The sequence below is a fragment of the Dunckerocampus dactyliophorus genome, chromosome 3 (genome assembly GCF_027744805.1).
Source record: "Dunckerocampus dactyliophorus isolate RoL2022-P2 chromosome 3, RoL_Ddac_1.1, whole genome shotgun sequence".
NCBI lineage: Eukaryota > Metazoa > Chordata > Actinopteri > Syngnathiformes > Syngnathidae > Dunckerocampus > Dunckerocampus dactyliophorus.
This window is the reverse complement of record NC_072821.1, coordinates 13,533,667-13,555,958: the sequence shown is the minus strand read 5'-3', so window position 1 is coordinate 13,555,958 and position 22,292 is coordinate 13,533,667. Positions and strand designations below refer to the sequence as shown.

Here is a 22,292-nt window from a genome sequence, read left to right as displayed (position 1 = left end):
ATGTTTGCAGAGCAAGGCACACATGAGCAGGTGCTAAGCACTTTAAAACTCCTCAGTGTTACAAAGGAAGAAAAAAAATGGCAGTGGCACAAAGTGAATCATCACACTTAAACACTCAGTTAAGCTGAAGCTTACAGAGGAACTGAATCCACTCTGAGCCAGTATGAAGAGAGCTACACCGCTTTGTCACCTGCAAAAGGAATTCACTGTGGAACATAAGGAGGTGTCTTACTAACCACTAACAAGCCCATAAAGAGTTAAATTGGCCTGATTTGTACAGTCCTAGAAGGGGCAAATTGAGAACAGAGGGCACTGGTAAGGGCGGGGTGGTTTGGGGAGGGGTCAGGTTAAGCGAGGCTGACCACACTCTTGCTCCAGACATTGAAATGTCACCTCCAATCAGGATGAGTTGAGCTGATTACCCAGTGGGGAACCTAGCGTTGGACAGGGGCCGCCTGCTAGATCTCCCAGAGACATTGGGATCAGTCAGCGAGGCCCTGTTAGGGTCCAGTCACAGCCAATCCCATTAAACACATCCACCTATAAACAAAGGGAATGTTAAACAAAAGGAGCCTCCCATTGCTGACAGTAACCAAACAGTCATGGCACTGTCCTCACCACATCCCCATCCACTCTACTTTGGTCTTTTGCTGCTTCCTGTGAACTAATCTGTGAGGTAACAACAAGGTGGACATCGATGGTGGCATCACTTGCACCGAGGGCCTTTTTGCATAAACAAAAAAACTACTAAACTGCTATCTATAAAGCCTTGCAGCTATAAAGGAAACCCTTTGATATTTGGTACGTATATTTGGATTTCTTTGCAGGTAAAAAAGTAATAAGCATGCATTGGTGCTAAACACAGTTAGGTTTGTCCTTTGTGGAGACCTGCACCCTCTTGATTGCTAATTTGCTTCACCGCTTGAACCAACTCCAATGTCCCCTTTGCCCCTGGTAAAACTTGTCTTCAGTACTGTTACAGTGCAAACAATCTCTTAGACTTAGAATTTTGAAGTGAGTGCGACACTGCATAAGTGAACCACAGGCGTGACACATGAGTTAAGTAGACAAATGCATCCTGATTAGTATAATAAGCATGATTGATTCCAAGCATATACAGTACCATGTCAATTAGTGTGAGAAAACTGTTGATAGTGGAGAGCTTTCCTGAAGGGGCCCCAGCTGACTCTATCGGGGTGGGACAGAGTGAGTGGGGGGATGCGAGCCTGGGGAAGCTTACTCAGACACTGTGTCTGTGGTCACGGCCAATTGTGACTCCATAAAATGTGATCAGTGTCTTTGTTCTTTAGGACTCTGCCACTCCAACACCATCAACAGCACCATGACTAACATGCAACTACTGTATCCTGTTCGTCCTTATCAAGGGGAGAGATGAAAATAAATGACCATCAAAATGGAGAGGCTGGAGTGACGAAAACAGTTGGACACCAGTATCCGTGAGTGGTCTTCCGCACATGTTAGACACGCATATCTATACTATGAAAAGGTGGTCACACCTAACCAATGGCCAAAACATTAACGCCTGATAGAGTGGAGAAACTGACAATTTGGTTTTACGGCCTAAGATAAGGACAGGTGAAGAGAATATACGGAAAGGTAGAGATCATTCTTTATTATTTGGAGCTAGAGCGACTGTAGATTAAACACACCAAGGTTCTTGGATAGTCAGTCATACACGCGTGTTATGCGTGTGTCCCTGACCTGGATCTTCTGTCTGGTCATTAGTCACAGCGCCACCAAACCTCTTCTGACACTTTGAGTGGAATCGTGTTTGAAAGCACACACGTCCAAGCTAGAATGGAGGAAATACAGAACTAAGAGCCAATTAGACGATTATTAATTCATGTCCTTTTTCCGTAAACCACAGGCTTTGGTGCTGTTGAGTCCCATAAGTGAATTGGACGTTGGCACCTTGTCTCACCTCACATAGCTTCAGTGTATTATTCAGGCAGAGTGGGGACTGTGGAGCACATTGCACACATCTCTGGAGCCTTGTTGTGCTTTCAAGGGAAACAAAGATGGCTGCTGGACAGAAAGTGTCTGAAAGTGCACTGACTGAATGATCGGAAACAGGTCATCCGATGTTGAAATCCATCAGGGCAATCACAGCCTCCATCAATCTGCTTTGTCCTCTGGGGACAGCACGTCTCAGGTGGTGGACTGAGTGGTTGTCTATTATTTGGAAAGTTGCTGGCTCAACTCTTGGCTCCACCTCAAATCCTGCCGAAGTATCCTATCCAAGATGGTGAACCCCTAGCTGCTTCTGATACTGCTTCATCAATGTGTCAATAAGCATTTCCATCCATGGCAACATTCCGACAACATGGCAACATTGTGTATGATTACAAATGAATGCTATAAAACTACAATTCACTTGGTACATTTACAATAAGGAAACTTCGCCAGGTATCCGATTAGTAAACAATAGCAAGAATAATTTAGTCAAACTATGCTTTGTGTTCAGTGCACATCAAATCTCTGCAGCATCTGATGGACCATTACGACTGCGAGGTAGACCTCCCAAAGAAATCAATACAGTTCAGTAAGGATGCACAACTTCACTGTGTCGTTGCTGAGACCCCTTTCTGTAAGTCCATACGGTCATTCCTACACGTTCTCAGTGCGTCTTCTAAAACCCGAAATGCCTTAAAGCTTCCTTAGCCATTTACACTGAGATATAGTAAAGTCCCGTAGTGACACAAGTCGCTCTCTTTTAATGACACACTAACAATACTTGAATGTCTTTTCTTTTCCCCTCCATTTCTAACCAGCTTTTCATCATCTTGGCCGTGTGGCTGCCCAGAGCAATAAAGGGGGTAATTATGAAGGAACCTGAAAAATATCAAGTAGCAATTTTTGAAGGAATGAATTAAATCCTTTCCTGTTATGTATAACACTCAGTTCTTTTATTCAAACAAATGACACACTTAATGGTGAAAGCAGGAGTGACTTATGCATGGCTAAAAGCATGGTGGAAAAGTGGGTGAAGTGAACATGATGACATGCAGAGGAGCTATTAATTAGCAGGATGGTTATTAATCAGGCCACTGAACAACAGGATGACGTGGCATTCACCTTTATAGGACACGCGGGCTGGAGCTCGGCCATTAGACAGTCTGTGCTAAAACTCGTAAACACTGAGCTTTCAGGGAGTTGGCTCGCAAACAAGGACAATTTACGGCCTATTATCTTCAAAGACAAAGGGAATTATAATTTGAAGGATGACAAGCATCCAGAGGATGTGTTATGAATATGTAAACATTTTTTATATTGCTTTGTCTCCTGATTTGTCATACTACTTTGACTTTAAAAGCCATCACGAAGCAAGGCTGCGAAAATGTCTCCTCTTTATTAGATAGTAAGTATCCATGAGCAGGTAAACCGCTAATATATGTGCACTTTTATATGCAAAACAAAGCCTGGAATATTTGCTAAGTCTGTTGTGGTATGAGCACAGACTGCAATGCTTCAGTGGCGCAACTAGGGGATGCTAATTACCGTGATCGTTATTCTGTCTACAGTCCACGCACCATCCACAGAGCAGTGTCTGCGTTCCTTGAGAATCACACCTGGACAGGCAATCAGCATATGAGGCAGGAACAGGTGTGCCAAAATAGGTGAGGCAGGCATTAAAAAGGTCATAAACAGTGACTGATAATAGTCCCTGCACAATTTTAGTTGCAGCACATGCAGGAAGAAAGTACATATTATTGGAATAAACAATAAGTATTAGAACTCTCATGGGTACAACGAATATGCATTCATAAGTTTAAAACTTAAAAAAATAAACATTAAGATCACTATATGCAACAATTACTTGTGTGCCAACATTAAATGCTTCCCTAAACAGTTACTGAATGTCGTTAAGCTAGCATTTAGTATATCGTCACGTCTAATCACACATGCGGCACTGAAGGCAACACTTCCAGTTAAAATGTTACAGATGCAGCCTTCACGAGAGCATCACTGACTGGCATGCTGCATGTGGACACATGCGAGCGCCATGTTTCCACTTAGTACTGTCATTTGTTTTTGTCTTGTAAAAATGTCCGAGTGCGTTCCGTACAAGAGAGTCGAAAGTCCTCCACATGTGGGTGAAATCCCAAGATCTTTTTTATCCCCCCTATCCGTTCCCTGGCTCGCATAAATCCAATGCAAGGAAGGACTGAAAATAATTCAGTTGCAACAGCACCATTCCATGTGCATATATATTAAAGAAGGTAAGAAGTGTGCAGGTCTTCTTTCAGCGCCACCTCCTTATCTCTTCTGCACTGTCCCGCCTCTCATCATCATCATTCCTGTGCTGCATAAATATACCACCACTGTAATGAAGGGAATGTTCTGGTTCCTTTCCTTTTGCCAGGCCTTGCTGTCTCAGCTAGGTGAGGAGGGTGCGAGGAGAAAAGGCTTATGGCCATCCATGTATACATATTTCATAGCCAGCATTAAAAATGACCCTTTGAATTACTAACCACACAAGGTGATTAAGCTGCTGCGGCAGCCGGCATAGGACTACATTACATCTACTGTCTCTTTATATACAGTACACTCACTGGACACAGGTTTAGGCATACCTGTGCAATGCAATGAGATAAAATTGCGGCGTTTACAAAGATAAGGCATTGAGTGGCTGTCAAATACGTACGACGATACCATGTTTTTGATTTTGCTGTTGTTAGTTAACAGTTAAAGTGTAATTAAAATGTAAAATGTTTTGTGTCTTTCTGCAACAGCAGAAATACATCATGTAAAATAATAATCACCAAAAAAAGTCATGAATACATACTGTATGGACATACGAATTCTGGGAGATGGCAGCATTGTGGGTGATAAACGTATTTGATAATGCGATGCAGTTCCTACCGTGTGTTTACAAATCCATGAGCCTATCTATACCCGTGAGGCCTGTTTTTTTTTTTTTTTTTTTGGCCCGTGGCACATTGTAAAAATATAATTTAACAAAAAAACAGCAAAAATGTTCAAATCAAATGATTTAAAAAAATCATTCATTCATTTTCTATGCTGCTTGTCCTCACTAGGGTCGCTGGGGTATGCTGGAGCCTATGCCAGCTGACTATGGGCGTGAGGCGGCGTACACCCTGGACTGGTCGCCAGCCAATCACAGGATTGGCTGGAAAAATAACGTCATTTTAGTAGCATCAAATATTATAGACAGAAGACATTATTTTTAATTATATTAATAATATTATGAGAAACAAAACAAAATAAAGTTGTCATTTTTTTTTTATTAGCTTGGGAAAAAAAGTTAGAATGTGGAAATAAAGTCATAATATTCCAAAAGCTGAGATGCAGTTTATTCTTGAAATATATTTAACTTAGTAGCATATCTGCTGTTTTACAAACGATCCACGTGGCCCTGGAATCCTTTCATTTTTCAGTATGTGGCCCTCGGTGGAAAAAGTTTGGACACCCCTGATCTATACGAAGGAGTCACCATATTAGAAACAGGTTTCGGTATGATGCATTACACTTCTACACCCGTGTAAAATACAACCACACAAATAAACATATTGCTAAACTAATACATCTCTGACAATGTCAATCAAAACTGAGCATTTCCTCTGCAAGGCAGATTGTATCTCATTAGAGACTGCCAGCGTACCTAATAAAGTGACTGGTAGGAGTATATACTGTACATGCTGGTGCTCTGATCACTGAAATCTGCCATATTTGCAGCCTAAGACGTTTACATATGTCTGCATGCATACACACGTGTGAAGAAAGGCATCATCTTTGAGATAAACACAAGGCATCTTTCAAAATAAAATGACACGCGGGAAACATTATGCATTTTACAGCGGCGTGTAATGTACTTTTAAATGATTTTAATGAACAGCGAGGAGCCAGAGAACAAGAAAGAGAAAATAAGATTGACATTGGCATAAAAAGGAGGACGCCTTTCTTCTGTGCTCGCTAATGCTGTCTGTGTGACAGTGACTGTCATTTGTAAGGGAACAATGGTGCCCTGCTCCGGAAGCTACATGACAATGATAAGAAGAAACACTTCATTAGTTATAAGGGGGGAACTTAGTAAAAAAACAAAAACAACAACAACAAAAAAACCTCAAAACAGTTGGTGCCACAGCACCTTTGAGATAAATACCAGCAAGTCCAAGACACTTATTGGCACATATTATAACCTGCACATCTGTGTGCCGCCTGTGCAAACACCACGAGGTCAAACAAAGCACTACTCTGTTTACTACATCCACCACCAGGCCCAACTTACTTTTTTGCACAAAATACGCTTTTCGGCACTTGCTTTCAATGACCATTGTGTTCATCAGTCACACAGCACAAGTTTAAAGCACTAACTGGGACTCTTCCATTAAAACTACAGCTGTCTGCCTTTCGCTGACAAGCTCCTGCACCCACCTTTTCACTGACATCAAACACAACCTCAGACCTGGTTCCTTAATGCACATGCTATTTTTAACTAAGCGTTTCTAATAAGCTGCTGGGAAGATGTAAATTTTTCATATGCAAGCACATATTTCCTTTGTGAAAACACAGAAACACTCTTATTTGGTGATTAGCGACTGACAGAGGGGAGGAAAGGAAGCCAATGCGCTTGTATCGAATTGCATGCCTTTCAAAAAAGGAAAAATCCTAATGCGAGGAGTCATCTTCCTGTGCACCACAGGTATGAGTGAATTATTAATCGTCCGCCTCCTTTTAATGCTTTTTAAAGTGCTTTATTTTGATGTGCTAAAACATACTTTTAGCCATATTCAGTGAGGCATGCATATCATTATCTCTCCTATCAAAGAAGAGTGTCACCCTTTCAAAGAGCACAAACAACTCAGCCTCATTTAAAATAGAAAGTTAGACTATCAAAGGCATTTTACAAAGACCGGGCTTCAAAACACTGTGATGAAGTTTTTCTCATTTTTACGGCAAAAAAACGGAGGAATGCAAAAGGTCTGCATTATTTTCCAGCTCTTAACCCAACTAGTGCAAATCAAAACACAAAAGGTTAGACAAGTGAGAAGTATCCATCCGGGTCCTTTATCCGAGTCAAGGTCGGGGTCATTAGTATGTTGACCTCTCCTGTCCGCAATACATTGGTTACGCTGGCAGTATTATTGGCAAAAAAATGGCTAAATGAACAAAAATACAAATATAAGGCATTCAGAAGACGTGATATGGTAATATCTGTGACTTGTGTGTGTTTTTAAGAGGCGAGGCCTGGGAAGTGATGTGTGTGACATCAGCTAGCTAGATTTGATCGTGTTTAGCAGTGTTAGCAGTGTGGCGAGTGCGAGTGATTGGCATGAGTTATGGCCGACAGCAGCTCCTTTGTGAGTGTTCACTGCATATGTGTTCTCTGCTTGTTAATAACGTGATTGAAGTGCATCGTGAGTCTCTTCTTAACCACAAGCAGCGGCATTACCGTAGTATTCTACACTGGTCACCAGGTGTCTAACGCTACATTGACGTACGCTGTTAATGCTACCGTGTGAGTCGTGTGTTATGTCTTATTTATGTCTAAGATTTTCTATTTTTATGTCTACTATATTGGGTGATACGAGTGTAAAAGTGACTATAGGGGTGTTATTTCATGTCTGAGGGCTCTAACAAGGCTAAAAAACCCTATTTAGAAGGTCGTAAACAGGCTTTCTATTCTCTAACTACGAAAATATTTCATTCATAGAGAAGGAATCCTACTTTGTGGGAATTCACTTATCGTGGTCGGGTCCATTGTGTATCTGAATCTGTATCTTGCCATCAGTTATCCAAAAATAATGATGCTAATGACACATGTATGAGCACATGAGATTCGATTTGCTGTTTAAGAGCATATACTGCAGTTACCAATCACCAATTAATTCTCAGTCTCTTTATTATGGCCAACTAAACAAGTCTGAAAAAGACAGGTGGTCTTATCCGCGGGGTCTAAATGTTTATACATGCAATCCAGTAAGTGGAACCACACTACACTACTTCTCCCGAAACAAGTTAGAGCTTTTCTTCCTGGAGACCTGATGACAAAGGAGAGAGATGCAACTGCGACACAGAATTGAGTAGCTAAGAAATATGTTATCTCTTTCATTGTTAAGTACCAATTATTTTACTGATATTGAAATTAGGATTAAAACAAATTAATTACAATTTGTTGTATAGATTTTACAGTCACAATTAATTTTTATTTCATCTTAAAATATATATATTTCCAAAAACTTGCCATGAAAAAGAGGTGCCCTCTTACATTCGGCTGAAGACTGTATTTACTAACGCCTGCATCTGTTTTACTATGACTTCAATGAAAAAAGGGTTGATAAAACAAAAATAGTAGATATAAAACAAAAACTAGGAGAAAAAAAGTTTAAAAAAAAAAGAACAGTTGATGGTCATTGATGCAGTACCCACACTGAAAAACATGAACAACATTTGGGAGGCATTCCCCTTTAAGCTCCACCCCTTTTCCTAAAGCCAGCCCCCTTTGCGAGTGTCACCAACTACATTAAGGAGTGCAACAGATTCAAACCATCCTGATTGGAATGTACACATAGCCTGCGTGTGTGCGTGTGTGCGTGTGTGCGTGTGTGTGCGTGTGTGTGTGTAAAAAGAGGAAGGAGGAGCTAAACACACACCTGCTACAACTAGCACCAATGGTACAGCTGAAGTCTGCACCAAAAGACCAACCTGTGATTGCAAGTGTTCTCACTATGTTGTCAAAATATGCTAAATATGCTTCAGTTAGACAAAAGGGCTTGTGTGCAGCAGTATAAAAGTCTGTGCTCCCCAAATGCGTGTGTTTTATAAATATTGACCTTACCTGTCCCTTTGGTGAGCTCCTTCTCCCCCCCACTTTCTCTGTCTTTGGTTTGGTCCTCCTGGTCTGTGGTGGTCTCACTAGCAGCCTCCACATCCTCACTCAGCTCTCCTGAAGGGGGAGGGAGGATGGGAAATGTAAATCACCAAGCCATCAGAATTGGTGGAAGCACTTAAAGGGACGGCAGCGTTTTTTTTTTTTTTCTATAGGAGCTTGCAACAATTACATCTGCTGACACACAGTTACCAGCCTGCAAACAAAGAGGACACAATCTGCTGCCTGCTGTCACTCTTCTGACTCAATCGGGAATATATTTAAAAATATACATACACAAATATTGTTTGTGTTGTTGGGTCAACTTAAAGTATAATTTAGCATGTACTTGTACTTGTACTATACATTGTGTCCGTGTCCCTTGCTGCTATCTACAAGGTTACCCACAATACAAACGACTCATCCTCCTACTGCGGCAAAAACAAAACAAAACAAAAAAAAAACATAAATATTTAAAACTTTCAGAGGCACACCTCATTTTATTTTTATTCCAAGTCGAAGGCAGAAATCCCCTGTAACCACCTTAAAAGCCTCCGCTCGATATATCAGACCATTTAGGCGCGTCGAAGTCCAAACAATGGATCGCCAATAACGACGTTTGTAAGTAACACACAGAGGAAAAGACAGCGAAAACAGATAATAAAAAGACCATCAATCATGTTTATTTCCCTCCAGTGCCCCCTGAACATCCCCCTAGCCTGTAAAGTTTGTTTAAAAGTAGCGGAGTCTTTGCATGCAGCAACATTGATCCGACAACAATAAACTAGGCCATGTGGTCAATAGGCCTTATCAGTTATTACACAAGTCAGCTAATTCTCAGCAAATGTACTTAAATGCTCTTTAGAAAATGCTTTCATGCTCAGGTCCCGACACTATGAGCTATTGACATATTGACGACGTTACAACAGCCATACTGAAATATCCTGTTCAAGTATTCAGCCCTGCAGCCATCACATGGCCAGCCTTCGCTCGCCACATGACTACCCACAGGAAAACGCTTTTATGATGTTACATTATCCCCGACGCTCGCTGTTTATCTCGTCAGCGGCGCAACATTACGCACTCACAACATAAAGGGTGGATCTGGTGCGGTGTTTTGCTGGTTGATGAATGTGACTCATATAGAATGGGTAGAAATTGTTGCTGTGAATAAATGCACGGAAATGCCTTTTTTGAGCGGAGTTCACAAATGGCCGGGTTTTATGACACAAAAACGTCATTTTGTTGAAGGTTGTGCAACTGCAAACTGATGCCACGAAGTGTGGAAAAAAGGAAACTTTTACATGTTTATGGATCCCACCCCGATCAATGATTTTCATGTATTTGGATATATCTTTTTTTCATATCCTATTTACTGTTGTTATGTTTCCAAAATCTATCTGGCGTAGGTCATCTCCAGTTGTTAGGGCAGATCTTAAAATTCCATTAAAACTGGACATCCTCAGCCTTGTTCACAATTTTAGCAGAATTAGGATACTGCACAGCTGCATAGGTGCTCTGATTACAAAATAATCTCCAGGTAAATGTTTTTTTTAAGGGGGCGTGACACTATTTTTTTTTTTTTACAATGTGACAACTGTAGTGGGACTAATTCCCCACCTCCACATTATTACACACTTTGCTTTAACATTGCTATGATAGGCAACCAATGCTATAAAGATGTTAAGCTTTGGCATCCTGCATATACACTATAATGCTCACATCTTACATTTTGTGGTTGCGTGTTGTGTTGCGTCATGTAAGAGCTGTTTGTTAAATACGTTGGTTAACTCATATGGCTACATGAGAGAGTCAAAATAATAGAAACAGCTCTGAGTATGATGTAGTAAGTTCTACAATAATACCACAATAATAGACAAATTATTGTTACACACATGTGATGTGATGTCCGTTATATTTTTAGAAATATGTTCATTAAATTCCAGACGCAGATGTACACACGTTTGCAGATGCCTCATCTCCAAAACAATTGATAAAAACAGACACTAATTAATGAAAGGTCATAAGAGGCCCAAGAGCATAGAAACGCGTCCATAGATAAAGTCAGAGAGCAACACTCAGAGCGATGGCAGGAGGCCATTTCTAACCCAAATTTGGGATATGCAAAGACCAATAGCCTGAAGGTTGTCATCTAATGAATTGTCTTCATTAACCATCCTAATACAATGATGTAAAGCACTTCCATTAATCTAACCATGCAGACTGAATGAATCCTTAGCTGACACACAGATTACACTCATTTGTTCAAAGCAGACGAGGATCAGATTTGCTCTGCCACTCACTCAGTGGGGACAGTCCACAGGCTCTAGCACCTCCTACACACGCACACGCACACGCACACACACACCATCCAGACGTCTAGCAGCCTTCCTTGCTCGAGCGTGTGTGAAGCCGGTGAGTGCAGGGGCTTAATCAGGCCCATAGGTGTCACTCTTTACAAGCCAGGAGAGCTCACACACACTAATGAGGTGTAGGGGGAAGAGGGGAGCGGCAAAGAGAGATAGAGAGAGAGAGAGAGAGATAGAGAGAGAGAGAGAGAGAGGGAAAGGGAACAGAACAGAAGTAATGCATGGAGATGACAAAAGCAGATGCTATGCAATAGACGTCCAGTGAAGATGAGAGGGAAAAAAAACAATATTATTACCTTCATGATGAACAGGAACAGCCTTGGACACCCCCCCACCCACCCCCCACTCTCTGGCAAGAGCAGTGATTATACCAACGCTAATCAGACTGACAAGCACAAACGTCCCTAATAAATAATTGATGGTAACCACTGCACTTTCCAGTATTCCTTCCCAGACTGTGGAGAAGAAGAGCAGCAAGTAATAATAGTCAGTCTAGATATCTTTCACTAGGTCAGGCTCCTCCCTCCATGCTCTCGGCCTCGGCAGATTACACTGCCGTGATGGCGACTGACTTTCTTTAAAGAGCGGAGAATACCAGTCCTACCTGCTTCCTAAAAAGACACAGCCAGAGTCTGTATTTACAAAGACACTTGCTGTCTCGCCCTCCTGGCTGGCCAGGATGGAACACCAGGAGCTGTGCACTGGGTTTCTTGTGTTGTGCTGTGTGTCTAAGCTTGATTACACACACTTATGATCACTGGGGCTGCCGTCATTTTAACCAGGTGTCACCCAACTGCACTGTAAGGTGAACTTCCACTGCTTTATCCACGGCCAGACAGCTTGATATATTCTCTCCTTTTAGCACTGCACCGTCAGATAAAAAGCTATCTTATTTCACACTTCATAGACTCTGTCTTTCTTTTAAAAATCCCCCACACCCCTCCTGGACCCCCTTTTCCTCGTATCAAAGTTGCCCTGACTCTGGACTAGAGGGTGCAAAATGGAAGTGACAGGAGGGGCACCATGGGACAATGAGACACAGGAGCCGTGCTGAGGGCTTTCATACATTATCCTCACCTCATATCAGCACCCCTGCACCTCATACGCAACATGGTCACCGCCCCAACACACTTGTATCCCATCATAAGCCCACCCCCATCTTTCTAAATGAAAAAGAGGTGCCCTAAACCACAACAGAGGCAAATGTGCCCACCGCCTACTAAACCCACTAAAATCAAGCACAACATGTCTTTTCGCTATCGAGTGTGCCGTGTATGTCATGTGAGAACAAATGTATTGGGACACAGCTCTTAATAAATTCTTGTATGGACCACTTGAATCTTCACTACACATCTTACCAAGATATTTTGGCTAAGTCTGTGTGGGAACAGTTCGGGGTAGGCCTTATTCTATTCCCAGTGCACCAAGCAAGGTGCATAAAGGCATGCTTTGAGGGGTTTGGTGTGGAAGTATGTGAGAACCCTGACCTCAACCCCATCAAACACCTTTGGAATGAACTAGAACGGAGATGGTGAACCAGCAGGCCCTCTCTCAGGTCCAGCATCAGTGGCCTTTGACCTCACAAATGTTCTTCTGCATGAATGGGCAAACATTCCCACAGACTCACGGCAACATCTTGCACCTGTAGGTGCCCCAATATGTACGTCCATATTGACGAGAGCGAGGAATGCAACACCAGCAAGTAAAAAAAAACAAAAAAAAAAACAGTCCTATGGGTGCATAAAGCCCTCCCCTCATACTCATCACTCAGTCTCTCCCACACATTTTCACAGAAAGGAAAGAAGCTACCTCAGTGCTGCTGGTCAATGTTACGTGTTAGATTCCTGACCTGTCTATTGAGGAGGATGGGGGTTGGCGACGCATGCGGGCAGGTCTTGCTCTCTTGCTCTCTTGCTGCTGGCCCTGCTGTGACCTCAGGATCTAAATGTGAATGAATACTTTGTGTCTCCATGGGGCCGAGGGTGAGTCTCGTAGGGAGGGCGGGAGGAGCCTCACAAGATGGAGGAGGGGTACCAGGGTTAGGGCAGCTAATAACTAAAACAACTTTAAAGGGCAAGTTAATCACAAACAGCAACCATAGCTCACACTGATCCCCCAAGCAGCACTCCTCCACTGCTCATCACACGCGAGCCCCACAGGTCTTGCACCCAACGCTCATCTTCATCGCCCCTTGTCTGTCTGACTCACTTTTTAAATGAAATACAGAAATAAAGGCATTGAAGTCACTAAGCGGTTTGTTGAGAGTCTGCCTTCACGCTGCCACTCATTTATGTGCAACACTTCTGCAAATGAAGAGCTTGTGTTATTTAGCGCCGTGCAAGATGAATGAGATATTCTCCCCTAAAGTGGCGTCTCTCGTGGGAAATATGGCTAATTAGAAATAGTTCACCATAATGGCATGTTTAGATACATTACAACAAAAAAGTGAAGTGAGTGGCGCTCTAGTTCTAGCTCTTTATATTGAGTGATGAAGGAGAGAAGGATCTAGGTTAATGTGGCTGCACAGGGAGTGCACATTCAGAGACTGCTCACTCTTCTACCCCAACACACACGTACGCACACACACACACACACACACACACACACACACACACACACACACACACACACACACAAGGCGGTGATTTTCTTGGATGTCCGCTAACAAATATTATGTCCACAATGGGGATGCGAGCTGTACTTTTGCCTGCTCTAAGACTAGAGGATAAAAGCCTGCATGGGGGCAAAAGCATCACTGGCCAGTGCTCTTCCATCTACTCTGCCTGAGGGACAATGTCCTGCACAAAGGGTCACTCTGCCTCTGTGCCACCCCTCCCGTGCATGTTTCTGCCTCCTCTTAAACCCCCCCACTCCCTGTTCACACTACAATGCCTTCACCTATTTGCAGCTATTCAATAGGACCTAACAGAATTGGGGGGCGTGCAGCGCTGATGGGGTGTCTGGCAAAGGGAAAAAAAAAAAAAAAAAACATCACGGTTGTCGTGAAGGGCAATCACATCAACTCTGAAATATTCACCAGTGGCTTGGAAAATGTGATGGTACAGTTATGACAGGCGAACAGGCCACTCTCCCCACAGTCAACCCCCCCCGCCACACACACACTCCCTCTCTCCACACTCTCATTCAGAGGGGAAGCATGGTGGACAGTCTGAATATGTATAACCCGGAAAATGTATTGATTTTTCATTTGGTAACAACTTTAAAAAAAAAAAAGGACACTCACGCATAAAAATCACATAACCTGAAACTGTCACAGCTCTTTTGTTCATAGCTCATCTCTCCTGATGTTTGACTTTTGCCACAAACTCTCTTTAATTACCAGGTACAGTCAGCCTCAGAGCCTCCCTCCACTGAGACACAGCCGCATACAGCCTGCTGGGCTTAACAAGACAGCACACATCTATTATATATGACATACACCCAGCAGCTTTTGTCTCATATCTGACTAATAAGCACACGGAATATGACTATACCCACTGTTTGTTTTGCTATTATACACAAGATATACTTGCTTACGTGAGGGGAAAACTTGACAATTAAAAGTAAGACTGCTGCAAGGAATGGAACATTTAACCCTCTGGGGTCCCTAAGGACTTTTTTGTCCTTGCAGGTAAATTTTTGCTTGTTTTTTGCTCATAACTTTGGTTTTGTTACTCCATATGGCATGATTTTTCCTTAGATGTTTTTTTTTTTTCAATTAAAATCATAATATTTTATAATATTATATCATAATATAAATTTAAAATTTGTTCCTGAGTCAACCAGACGCCCAGGCCAAATTTCCCACCCTTTCGGGTCCCTAGAGGACAAAAAAGTCCACTCCCAAAAACTGCTATAAAACCAGACTAATATTTATTTCTACTGTTTTTACTGTCTAATCTGTTCTAAAAAAACGTGACTGTTCACTCTATGCGTTGAAACTATTTGCTTATAATGGCAATCAATGGGACTTTTTTGTCCTCTAGGGACCCAAAAGGGTGGGGAATTTGGAGTCTGACCCTGCAAAAAAAAAAAAACAAAGCACCAAAATCAACTACTACTACTCTTATGTATAGTTCAGCCTGATGTTTGACATAGAGCCCCACCCCCCTAACATTTATTACCGTAAATTCGGGTGTATAAGCCGCTACTTTTTTCTTAAATTTTGAACCCTGTGGCACAGCGGTGCAGCTTATCTATGGCTAAATCCTAATCTCGTGACATCTCCTTTACTTCAGTACTACTACTAATTGTTTAAATACTGTGCTGCTCGCGAGTCAGTGACGAAACGATAGCTCTTTCTTTGGCAGGAGCCAATCAGAAGCTATCAGTACACTGACACTGAGCTTGTCAACCCACTGGAAACCACAGGAGGTCATTATATATAGCAGTATAACAAAATAACAGTCTGACTCACGGTGTCATCTTACTGAGAACAACACTAAAGTCATCATACAGCAACTTAACACTCCAAAAGTATACCTCAGAAATATACAGATGTGTACCACTACAAGTTTAAAATAAAAAAAAAATCAACATTTTAAAGTTTTCCCATAAAGAATTGCATCTGAGCAATACATTCATTGGGGTGCTGCATTGATGTCAGCCTCCCTCTGGACTCTATGCTCCGGGCTCCTCTGGTGGACAGAGGCAGCATTGCAGCAGCATCCATCTATGTCGCTTGTCCTCCAATTAACTGCTTTTCTGGCAGTAATGCATTATGGGTAGAATGTTAGAATGTTAAAATAGCTGCTATTTGTTCTTTTAAACTCGTATTAGTACATGTAATGTATATTTCCGAGGTACCTTTTGAGTGTTAAGTTGCTGTGTGACGAGTTTAATGTTGTCTGTAAGATGAAACCGTGAGTCAGACTGCTATATTAGTAATTTTATGACGTGGACATGTGGGGCTTATACATCAGTGCGGCTCATATATGAACAAATGTGTTTTTTCCTCTAAATTTAGTGGGTACGGCTTATACACTGGAATTTACGGTATATGGAAAATAAGTCATTTTGTTTGTATTTTTCAATGCAAAAACTGACATAATTGAATCAAATGGGGATTTGGAAGGTTAAAATTAAAAAAAATACATGTTTGGTATTTTTTTTAATTAGAACTCAAGTTGATTGAGAGAGCTCAGCAAAAAAAAAAAAGTAGAAAAAAATATGAATGTTATGTTTTTAATCACAGTTTTTGGGAGTGAACCTTTTTGTCCTTTAGGGACCCGAAAGGGTGGGAAGTTTGGAATGTGACCCTGCAAAAAATTGAAGAGACCCCACCAGAGGATTCATGTTGTGGATACTTGTAGCTATGCTTATTAGGATATGTAACAATAATGATAATTGTATTGTTGTTGCATTTTATTATTATTATTACACTTGTTAGCATTAACTTAATTGCTCAATGATTTATAAACAACAACAAATCAAATTATTACTTTGCTTTAGTCCTGTCATCATTCAGCACTGTCATAGCATTGCCTCAATGTTTACCAGTCATTATCCCGTACTGCTCGCAGCCACTAGGAGGCACATGCCCGTGATATGGGCTAGCATTCCATTTCTCGGTTGATTTCTCAACTCAACATCTCCAAGCAATTTCAAGCAATTTCTGGCCGTTTGATGTGGATTTCTAAACCAGTTCTGCTTAAAAACCTGCCATTGATCTCGTAGCTAACAGACAGTTGCATCTGTGCGCACACACGTGTCCTTTAACAGGTACTTATCCGTTTATCTCCACTTTCAGGCACCTCAGACCAATACAGTGAACTGCTCTGATTGAGAAAGATCTCAGTCTGTCGAATTATTGAATGTGCCATTTGCATATCTTTGTAGTGCATCCATCTGCCTGTGGACTGTTGTGTGGTGGTATTAGCTCACAAAATCAATGTTGCCATGGCGGAACGTATGTTAGCGCCGACCCTGGCGCATGTTAGGTGTCCATCTAGCAGCTCTCTCACTGAGCTTATTAGCATACTGGTCATTCATTCAGTCTTTGTAAGCGTAAAGTAAACACACAGGTTTGTTAGTATGCCCATCCAGAGAGGGCTGCTTTGCCATCCTCTGCGATGGTCATCCCGCCTCCCTCATCCACACACAGCCGTGTTCCTAGAGGGCTGTTTGTTTATGAGAGCGTATGCTGAGATAAAACAGACTTGGCTGAGTTATGAATATCAATTTTGCTAATCAATTTAATTTAAAATATAGGGCATCATTGATGTGTTTTTGCTCTCCAAAGTTTAACAACTTGCAAAGTACAGATTTTCAATGATAGAAGTCGAGGAGAAGTGGAGGCTGGGAATACAACTTTTTACCTTAGTCAAGAACCTTATATTCAAACTTCTTCAACTACTTGAAGAATTACAACTAATTAATTTGGTTCCGATCCAGATGATAAAAGAAGTGTTCAAGCATCACTGAAGAAACGCATACTGTAGTAATATAAAGACAATTAGGGGGTCCGTCGTATAATTTTTTTCTTGTTACCTTACGTGTCAGTGAATAATGCATGAATCTTGATGTCAAAATTCAGGGTTATACCGAAAATGGAGCTCTATAAAGGTGTTGATCCAAATTACAACTACTATATTCAGCTTTGCTGTTCCTCCATGGCTTCATTCATTATATGGTAGACGGGGGCCAACATTTCTTCAACCACAACCACCCTCGCAGGTTGCTCATAGCTAATTGCTAAAGAAATCCAATGATTACACTACACAGGCACTTAAACCATCCAGAGAGTGCTAGCACTTACTGAAAAAAACCTCTCCCCACCTCTATCCATTTCTAATACAAATCAAACATGGGGAGCTTTTTTTTCACATTTGTCTTTCTTTCGGTCCCTCTTTGCATAGCCCATCCATTACTTTCACATAAAATATGAAAAGGCAATATCCTCCCTGTGTTTGTACTGAAGCGTAATGCGATTGTGTTGTCATTTATAGGAAATAATCGCAAACCTCTCTTTCATTTTCCAGTTCAAATAACCATGAAAAATTAGCCTTCAATGTCAGGGAGGACAACAAATGGATGCACACACATACATATACATATACATATATATATATATATATATATATATATATATATATATATATATATATATATATATATATATATATATATATATATACACATATATATGTGTGTGTGTGTGTGCTTGACATTTATCCCTAATAGGAAAACGGCTGGTTGTTCCTGTCTTGCCTTTTCAATCTAACCTCTTTTTTTAACCCAATTAAAAAGCTCTGTACTCAGATCTTTGTAAATGTTTCCTTCATTCTTTATTCATTGTGGAGGGTCTGGAGGTTAGGCAGGATTTGGAGTGGATTACAATACTCTGGCCCTGCTCATTAGCACCCTTGCCACAGTCCGCTAATGGCGACTGTTGGAGCGAGATGTCACCAGACGAGCGCTACGGTCCCTCGGTCGCTCTGACTCCCGTCCGGCAGACTGACAGATAAATAATTCAAAGGCTATCAGACTCTTTGGTAGCATGGGAGCAGCTCCCCCCAAAAACATACTCTCAGGACCCAGCTTGTGCAGGCCTCTCTCCACTGATGAGCATTTAGGCCTCACACATGATGTACAGCCAGATGTCAGGGCACACAATTAGACTTTTGGCGTAGTCAAAGGATCCTTTTCATTGCCGGAGAGCTTTAGTTTTAGTGTACAAAGCAAAGTAATGGTAATTGCTTAGTGTACTGCTGCCATTAAAGGCTTAAAAGGGTAGTTGTTTTCCACTGTAATTATGTACAAAATGATCAAGTTTGCAGTGCAATTAGAGGTGAAGTCATTAGGATTTTTCTCCGCAGCAAGTATAAAAACAACTAAATATCATTGTAGTATGATGTACATTCTAAAAATTGGTGCAAAAAACAGCATGTCTGTCAAATCTTTCACTTTGATTGCTATCTTTGTCACTTATATGTATGAAGTATTTAGTATGAAGTATTTTAGGATTTGGATCATGGTCAGGATATTATTTAAATGAACTTGTGACCCTGAACAAGATAAGCGGTAAAATGTGAATGAATGTATGATGCAAATTCCATTGCTTGTTGGCAGAGACCAATTTAACTCGACATACAACCAAGAGCCACAACAATACAGTAGGTACACCTGCACAATCTAATGGTTAGAAGTGGTGCATCAATAAATTTTGCCATTAAAATGTTAATAATACAGTCGTCCCTCGCCACATCACAGTTCAAATGTTGTGGATTTACTCTATCACGGTTTTTCCAAACTATATTAAACTATATAGTAAATAACTAAATAAAAATCATCATCATCGTTAATTTTCTACGCCGCTTAATCCTCATAGGGTCGCGGGGGTACGCTGGAGCTTATCCCAGCTGCAGGCGGGGTATAATAATAATCATAATCATAACACGGGCTCCTGTTGCTGCCGTAATCCAGCTAAAACTCAACTCTGAACGCCCGACAGCACTTCCTGTCCACACGTCCGGAACACATTTATTACAACACACACGAGCACAAGTCTTATTCATGTCTTAAATGGCTTATTTTCTCTGATTATGTATACTATATTGGGAATATGAGTGTAAAGCTGACTATATGGCTGTTATTTCATGTCCAGAGGGCTCTAATAATGTTAAAACCCGTATTTTGAAGGTCGTAAGCAGGTTTTCTATGCCGCAAATACAAATATTTGCAAAGAAGGAATCCTACTTTGCGGAAATTCACTTGTCACAGTCTGGTTTGGAACCAATTAACCGTGATAAATGAGGGATCACTGTACTCTGTTTTTATTGTCACCGTCAGAGACCATTGTTTTTATTGTTGTAATTTGCAGTGGTGCATAAGTGGGCTGCATCATGCCCATCAAGCTAAACGAGTCATCAGAATATTAGAACTCGCTTTCTGTGTGAAAGTCTACCTCGTGTTGTGGCCGACGTTGCTCCTCAAATGTAAAGTTTACTTGCATATTCCTACTGTCCTGATTCCATCATCCAGTAAGTCTGGTGATGCATATAATGAAATTCCTTCTGAAAAAAGGCTAATGAAAAAGACTCACTTCACGCAATTAGCTGCTTCTCAATTCATTTCCGGTAATGTATTAATTAATTATCAAAATAATTGTGGCTGGGTTATTTATTTATTTACTTGATTATGCGGCCTAATTTACAAAACAGACTGTGAGCAAGGTAATGGGATTGCCGTATGCCATCCACCATTTTTTATTTTTAAGTTCCGCTTTTCTGTGATATTATCAGAATTAATATCGCCAATTTGCTTTCAGCTTTCAATTTCACCTGAAAAATGCCCCAGAATGACACTTGACAGACTGCGTCTTCACAGTTCCTTGTGTATGAGGGGCTTCCTTTTTCACTCTCTCCTTTTTAGTTTTATTAAATGACTAGTTGTACCAACTTCCCATGACCGTACCCTCTCCCAGAGTAGGTCATATTTTCTTTCTCTCTAAGCACAGTTTGATTAGAGCTGATTCCGAAAGGATCCATCCATCCAAAGAAGTAAAGATAAACAGATTAATGTTCTTGGGCATTAAATGAGATGATAAGTGTGCAAACTTATCTTCCCTTGATTCTTTAGGAACGCACTGTGATGCTGTAAAAGTGGGCTGAAAGCTCTCAGAGGTTTGGAACTGTGCTGCCCGCTGTGCTGCTCTCCAGAGGAACACACTTGGAGTGATTACAGTCAAACTCAGTTATCTTTGGCTAAGCCACAGGAGAGGCAAAGAGGAAAAGACAGTAAAAAGAAAAAAAAAAAACTGATGATGTGGCTTAAATATGAACCAGCTGTTTCAAAATACCCAGAAAACTACTTTGTACTGTTCTTGCACTGTGGTATTGCCCCCCTAGAGCGTACCGAACAATACTCATTTTGATAATTGTACACTTTCATGTACCTTTTATGGATACCTATACTGTACTTACCATGGCTCAGTGCTGCTTGCTCAACAACTCGAAAAAAATCCACAAAGTCAAAGCCCACTTCATGCTTGCTCATGCACGAGCACATGCGCGGTTGCCAAAACTTCACATGTTGTACGCGGTCCTTCCTTCTGCCAGCTATTAATGATAAATAATATTGCACAATAGCTGGGTTGTGTCCTGAAGTGATGGCCCATGCAGAGCAGTGTGAGTGCAATACCAGAACAAGGTACACTAGAATTGTCCACCTTTCTAAAATATTTTTGGTATTTCATATGCCGGAGTATCTTTTAAATTACAATCATTTCAATGACCCAAGCAAACCGGCAAGCTTCTTCCTCCACACACTCATGCAATATTATTAAAGGCATTCTCAAAATGCCCTTGGATTCTGAAGTGGTAGCCAATTAAGAACCTTTTCAACATTTTTTTCCGAGTGAACAGGTATGAAGAAGAAGGTCGGTGGGGGCCCAGATTTGATGGATGTGGCAAAGGAGTGGGGAGACTGGACACAATCAAATCACTGCAGTCAGTTCCTTTTTAATTAACGCTTACTGGTGGAATGTTACATTTAAGGTAACTTCGACAGGAGACTTCAATTAATGCTCACATCTACAGCGTTTTGTTAAACGTACTTGCTTTTTCTACCTTCTTCCTGGCTTTGGTGCTGACCAGGCACAGAGACATGGAAATGAGAACCTACACTGTATTTGTAATTCTAACCTCTATGAGGCATTGTGAAGGATTAATAACCACCACCCTGTGGCTATGCTCCCCTGTTTTTTATTGCATGCACGACTGGGGTTGTTTTTTTTTTTTGTTTTTTTTTACAGCAGGTCATTCACTCATTAGTCAGAGTTGGGAGAGTTTGGGGTGAAAGCCCAATAAGACACCAAATTAATTATTCATTTAGCGTGTTGGTGTAGGGGTGCTGCCTAACTAGCAGAAGTCAGCCTCAGGAGGACTGCCGGAATAAACACTTCGGACAAATTGTATATTGTAGTTGTCAGTAAACCAGGAGAATGCAAACACTAATCACCAAACCCATCATTAAAACAAGCTGCTAACAATAATGTGGCCCTCTGTGCATTGCTGCCTCCTCCCCTGTGGGCTGATCCAGCTTCCTAACACTCCATCATGCCCTCAGCCTAG

The 22,292-nt window shown here is 41.3% G+C and overlaps 1 protein-coding gene across 9 annotated transcripts in view; it reads right to left on the bottom strand.

Moving 5' to 3' along the window:
- The window catches only part of zfhx3b (zinc finger homeobox 3b), a 339,235-nt gene that overhangs the window by 16,590 nt on the left and 300,353 nt on the right, over nucleotides 1-22,292 (bottom strand). For 8 of the 9 annotated variants that reach the window (XM_054771463.1, XM_054771462.1, XM_054771464.1 and 5 more), the window contains one exon: nucleotides 8,822-8,929. The exons of the other annotated variant lie outside the window; for it this stretch is intronic. In XM_054771463.1, coding sequence (XP_054627438.1) covers nucleotides 8,822-8,929 — 108 coding nt within the window. The remainder of the gene's footprint in view (nucleotides 1-8,821; nucleotides 8,930-22,292) is intronic. 9 annotated transcript variants of the gene reach the window in all.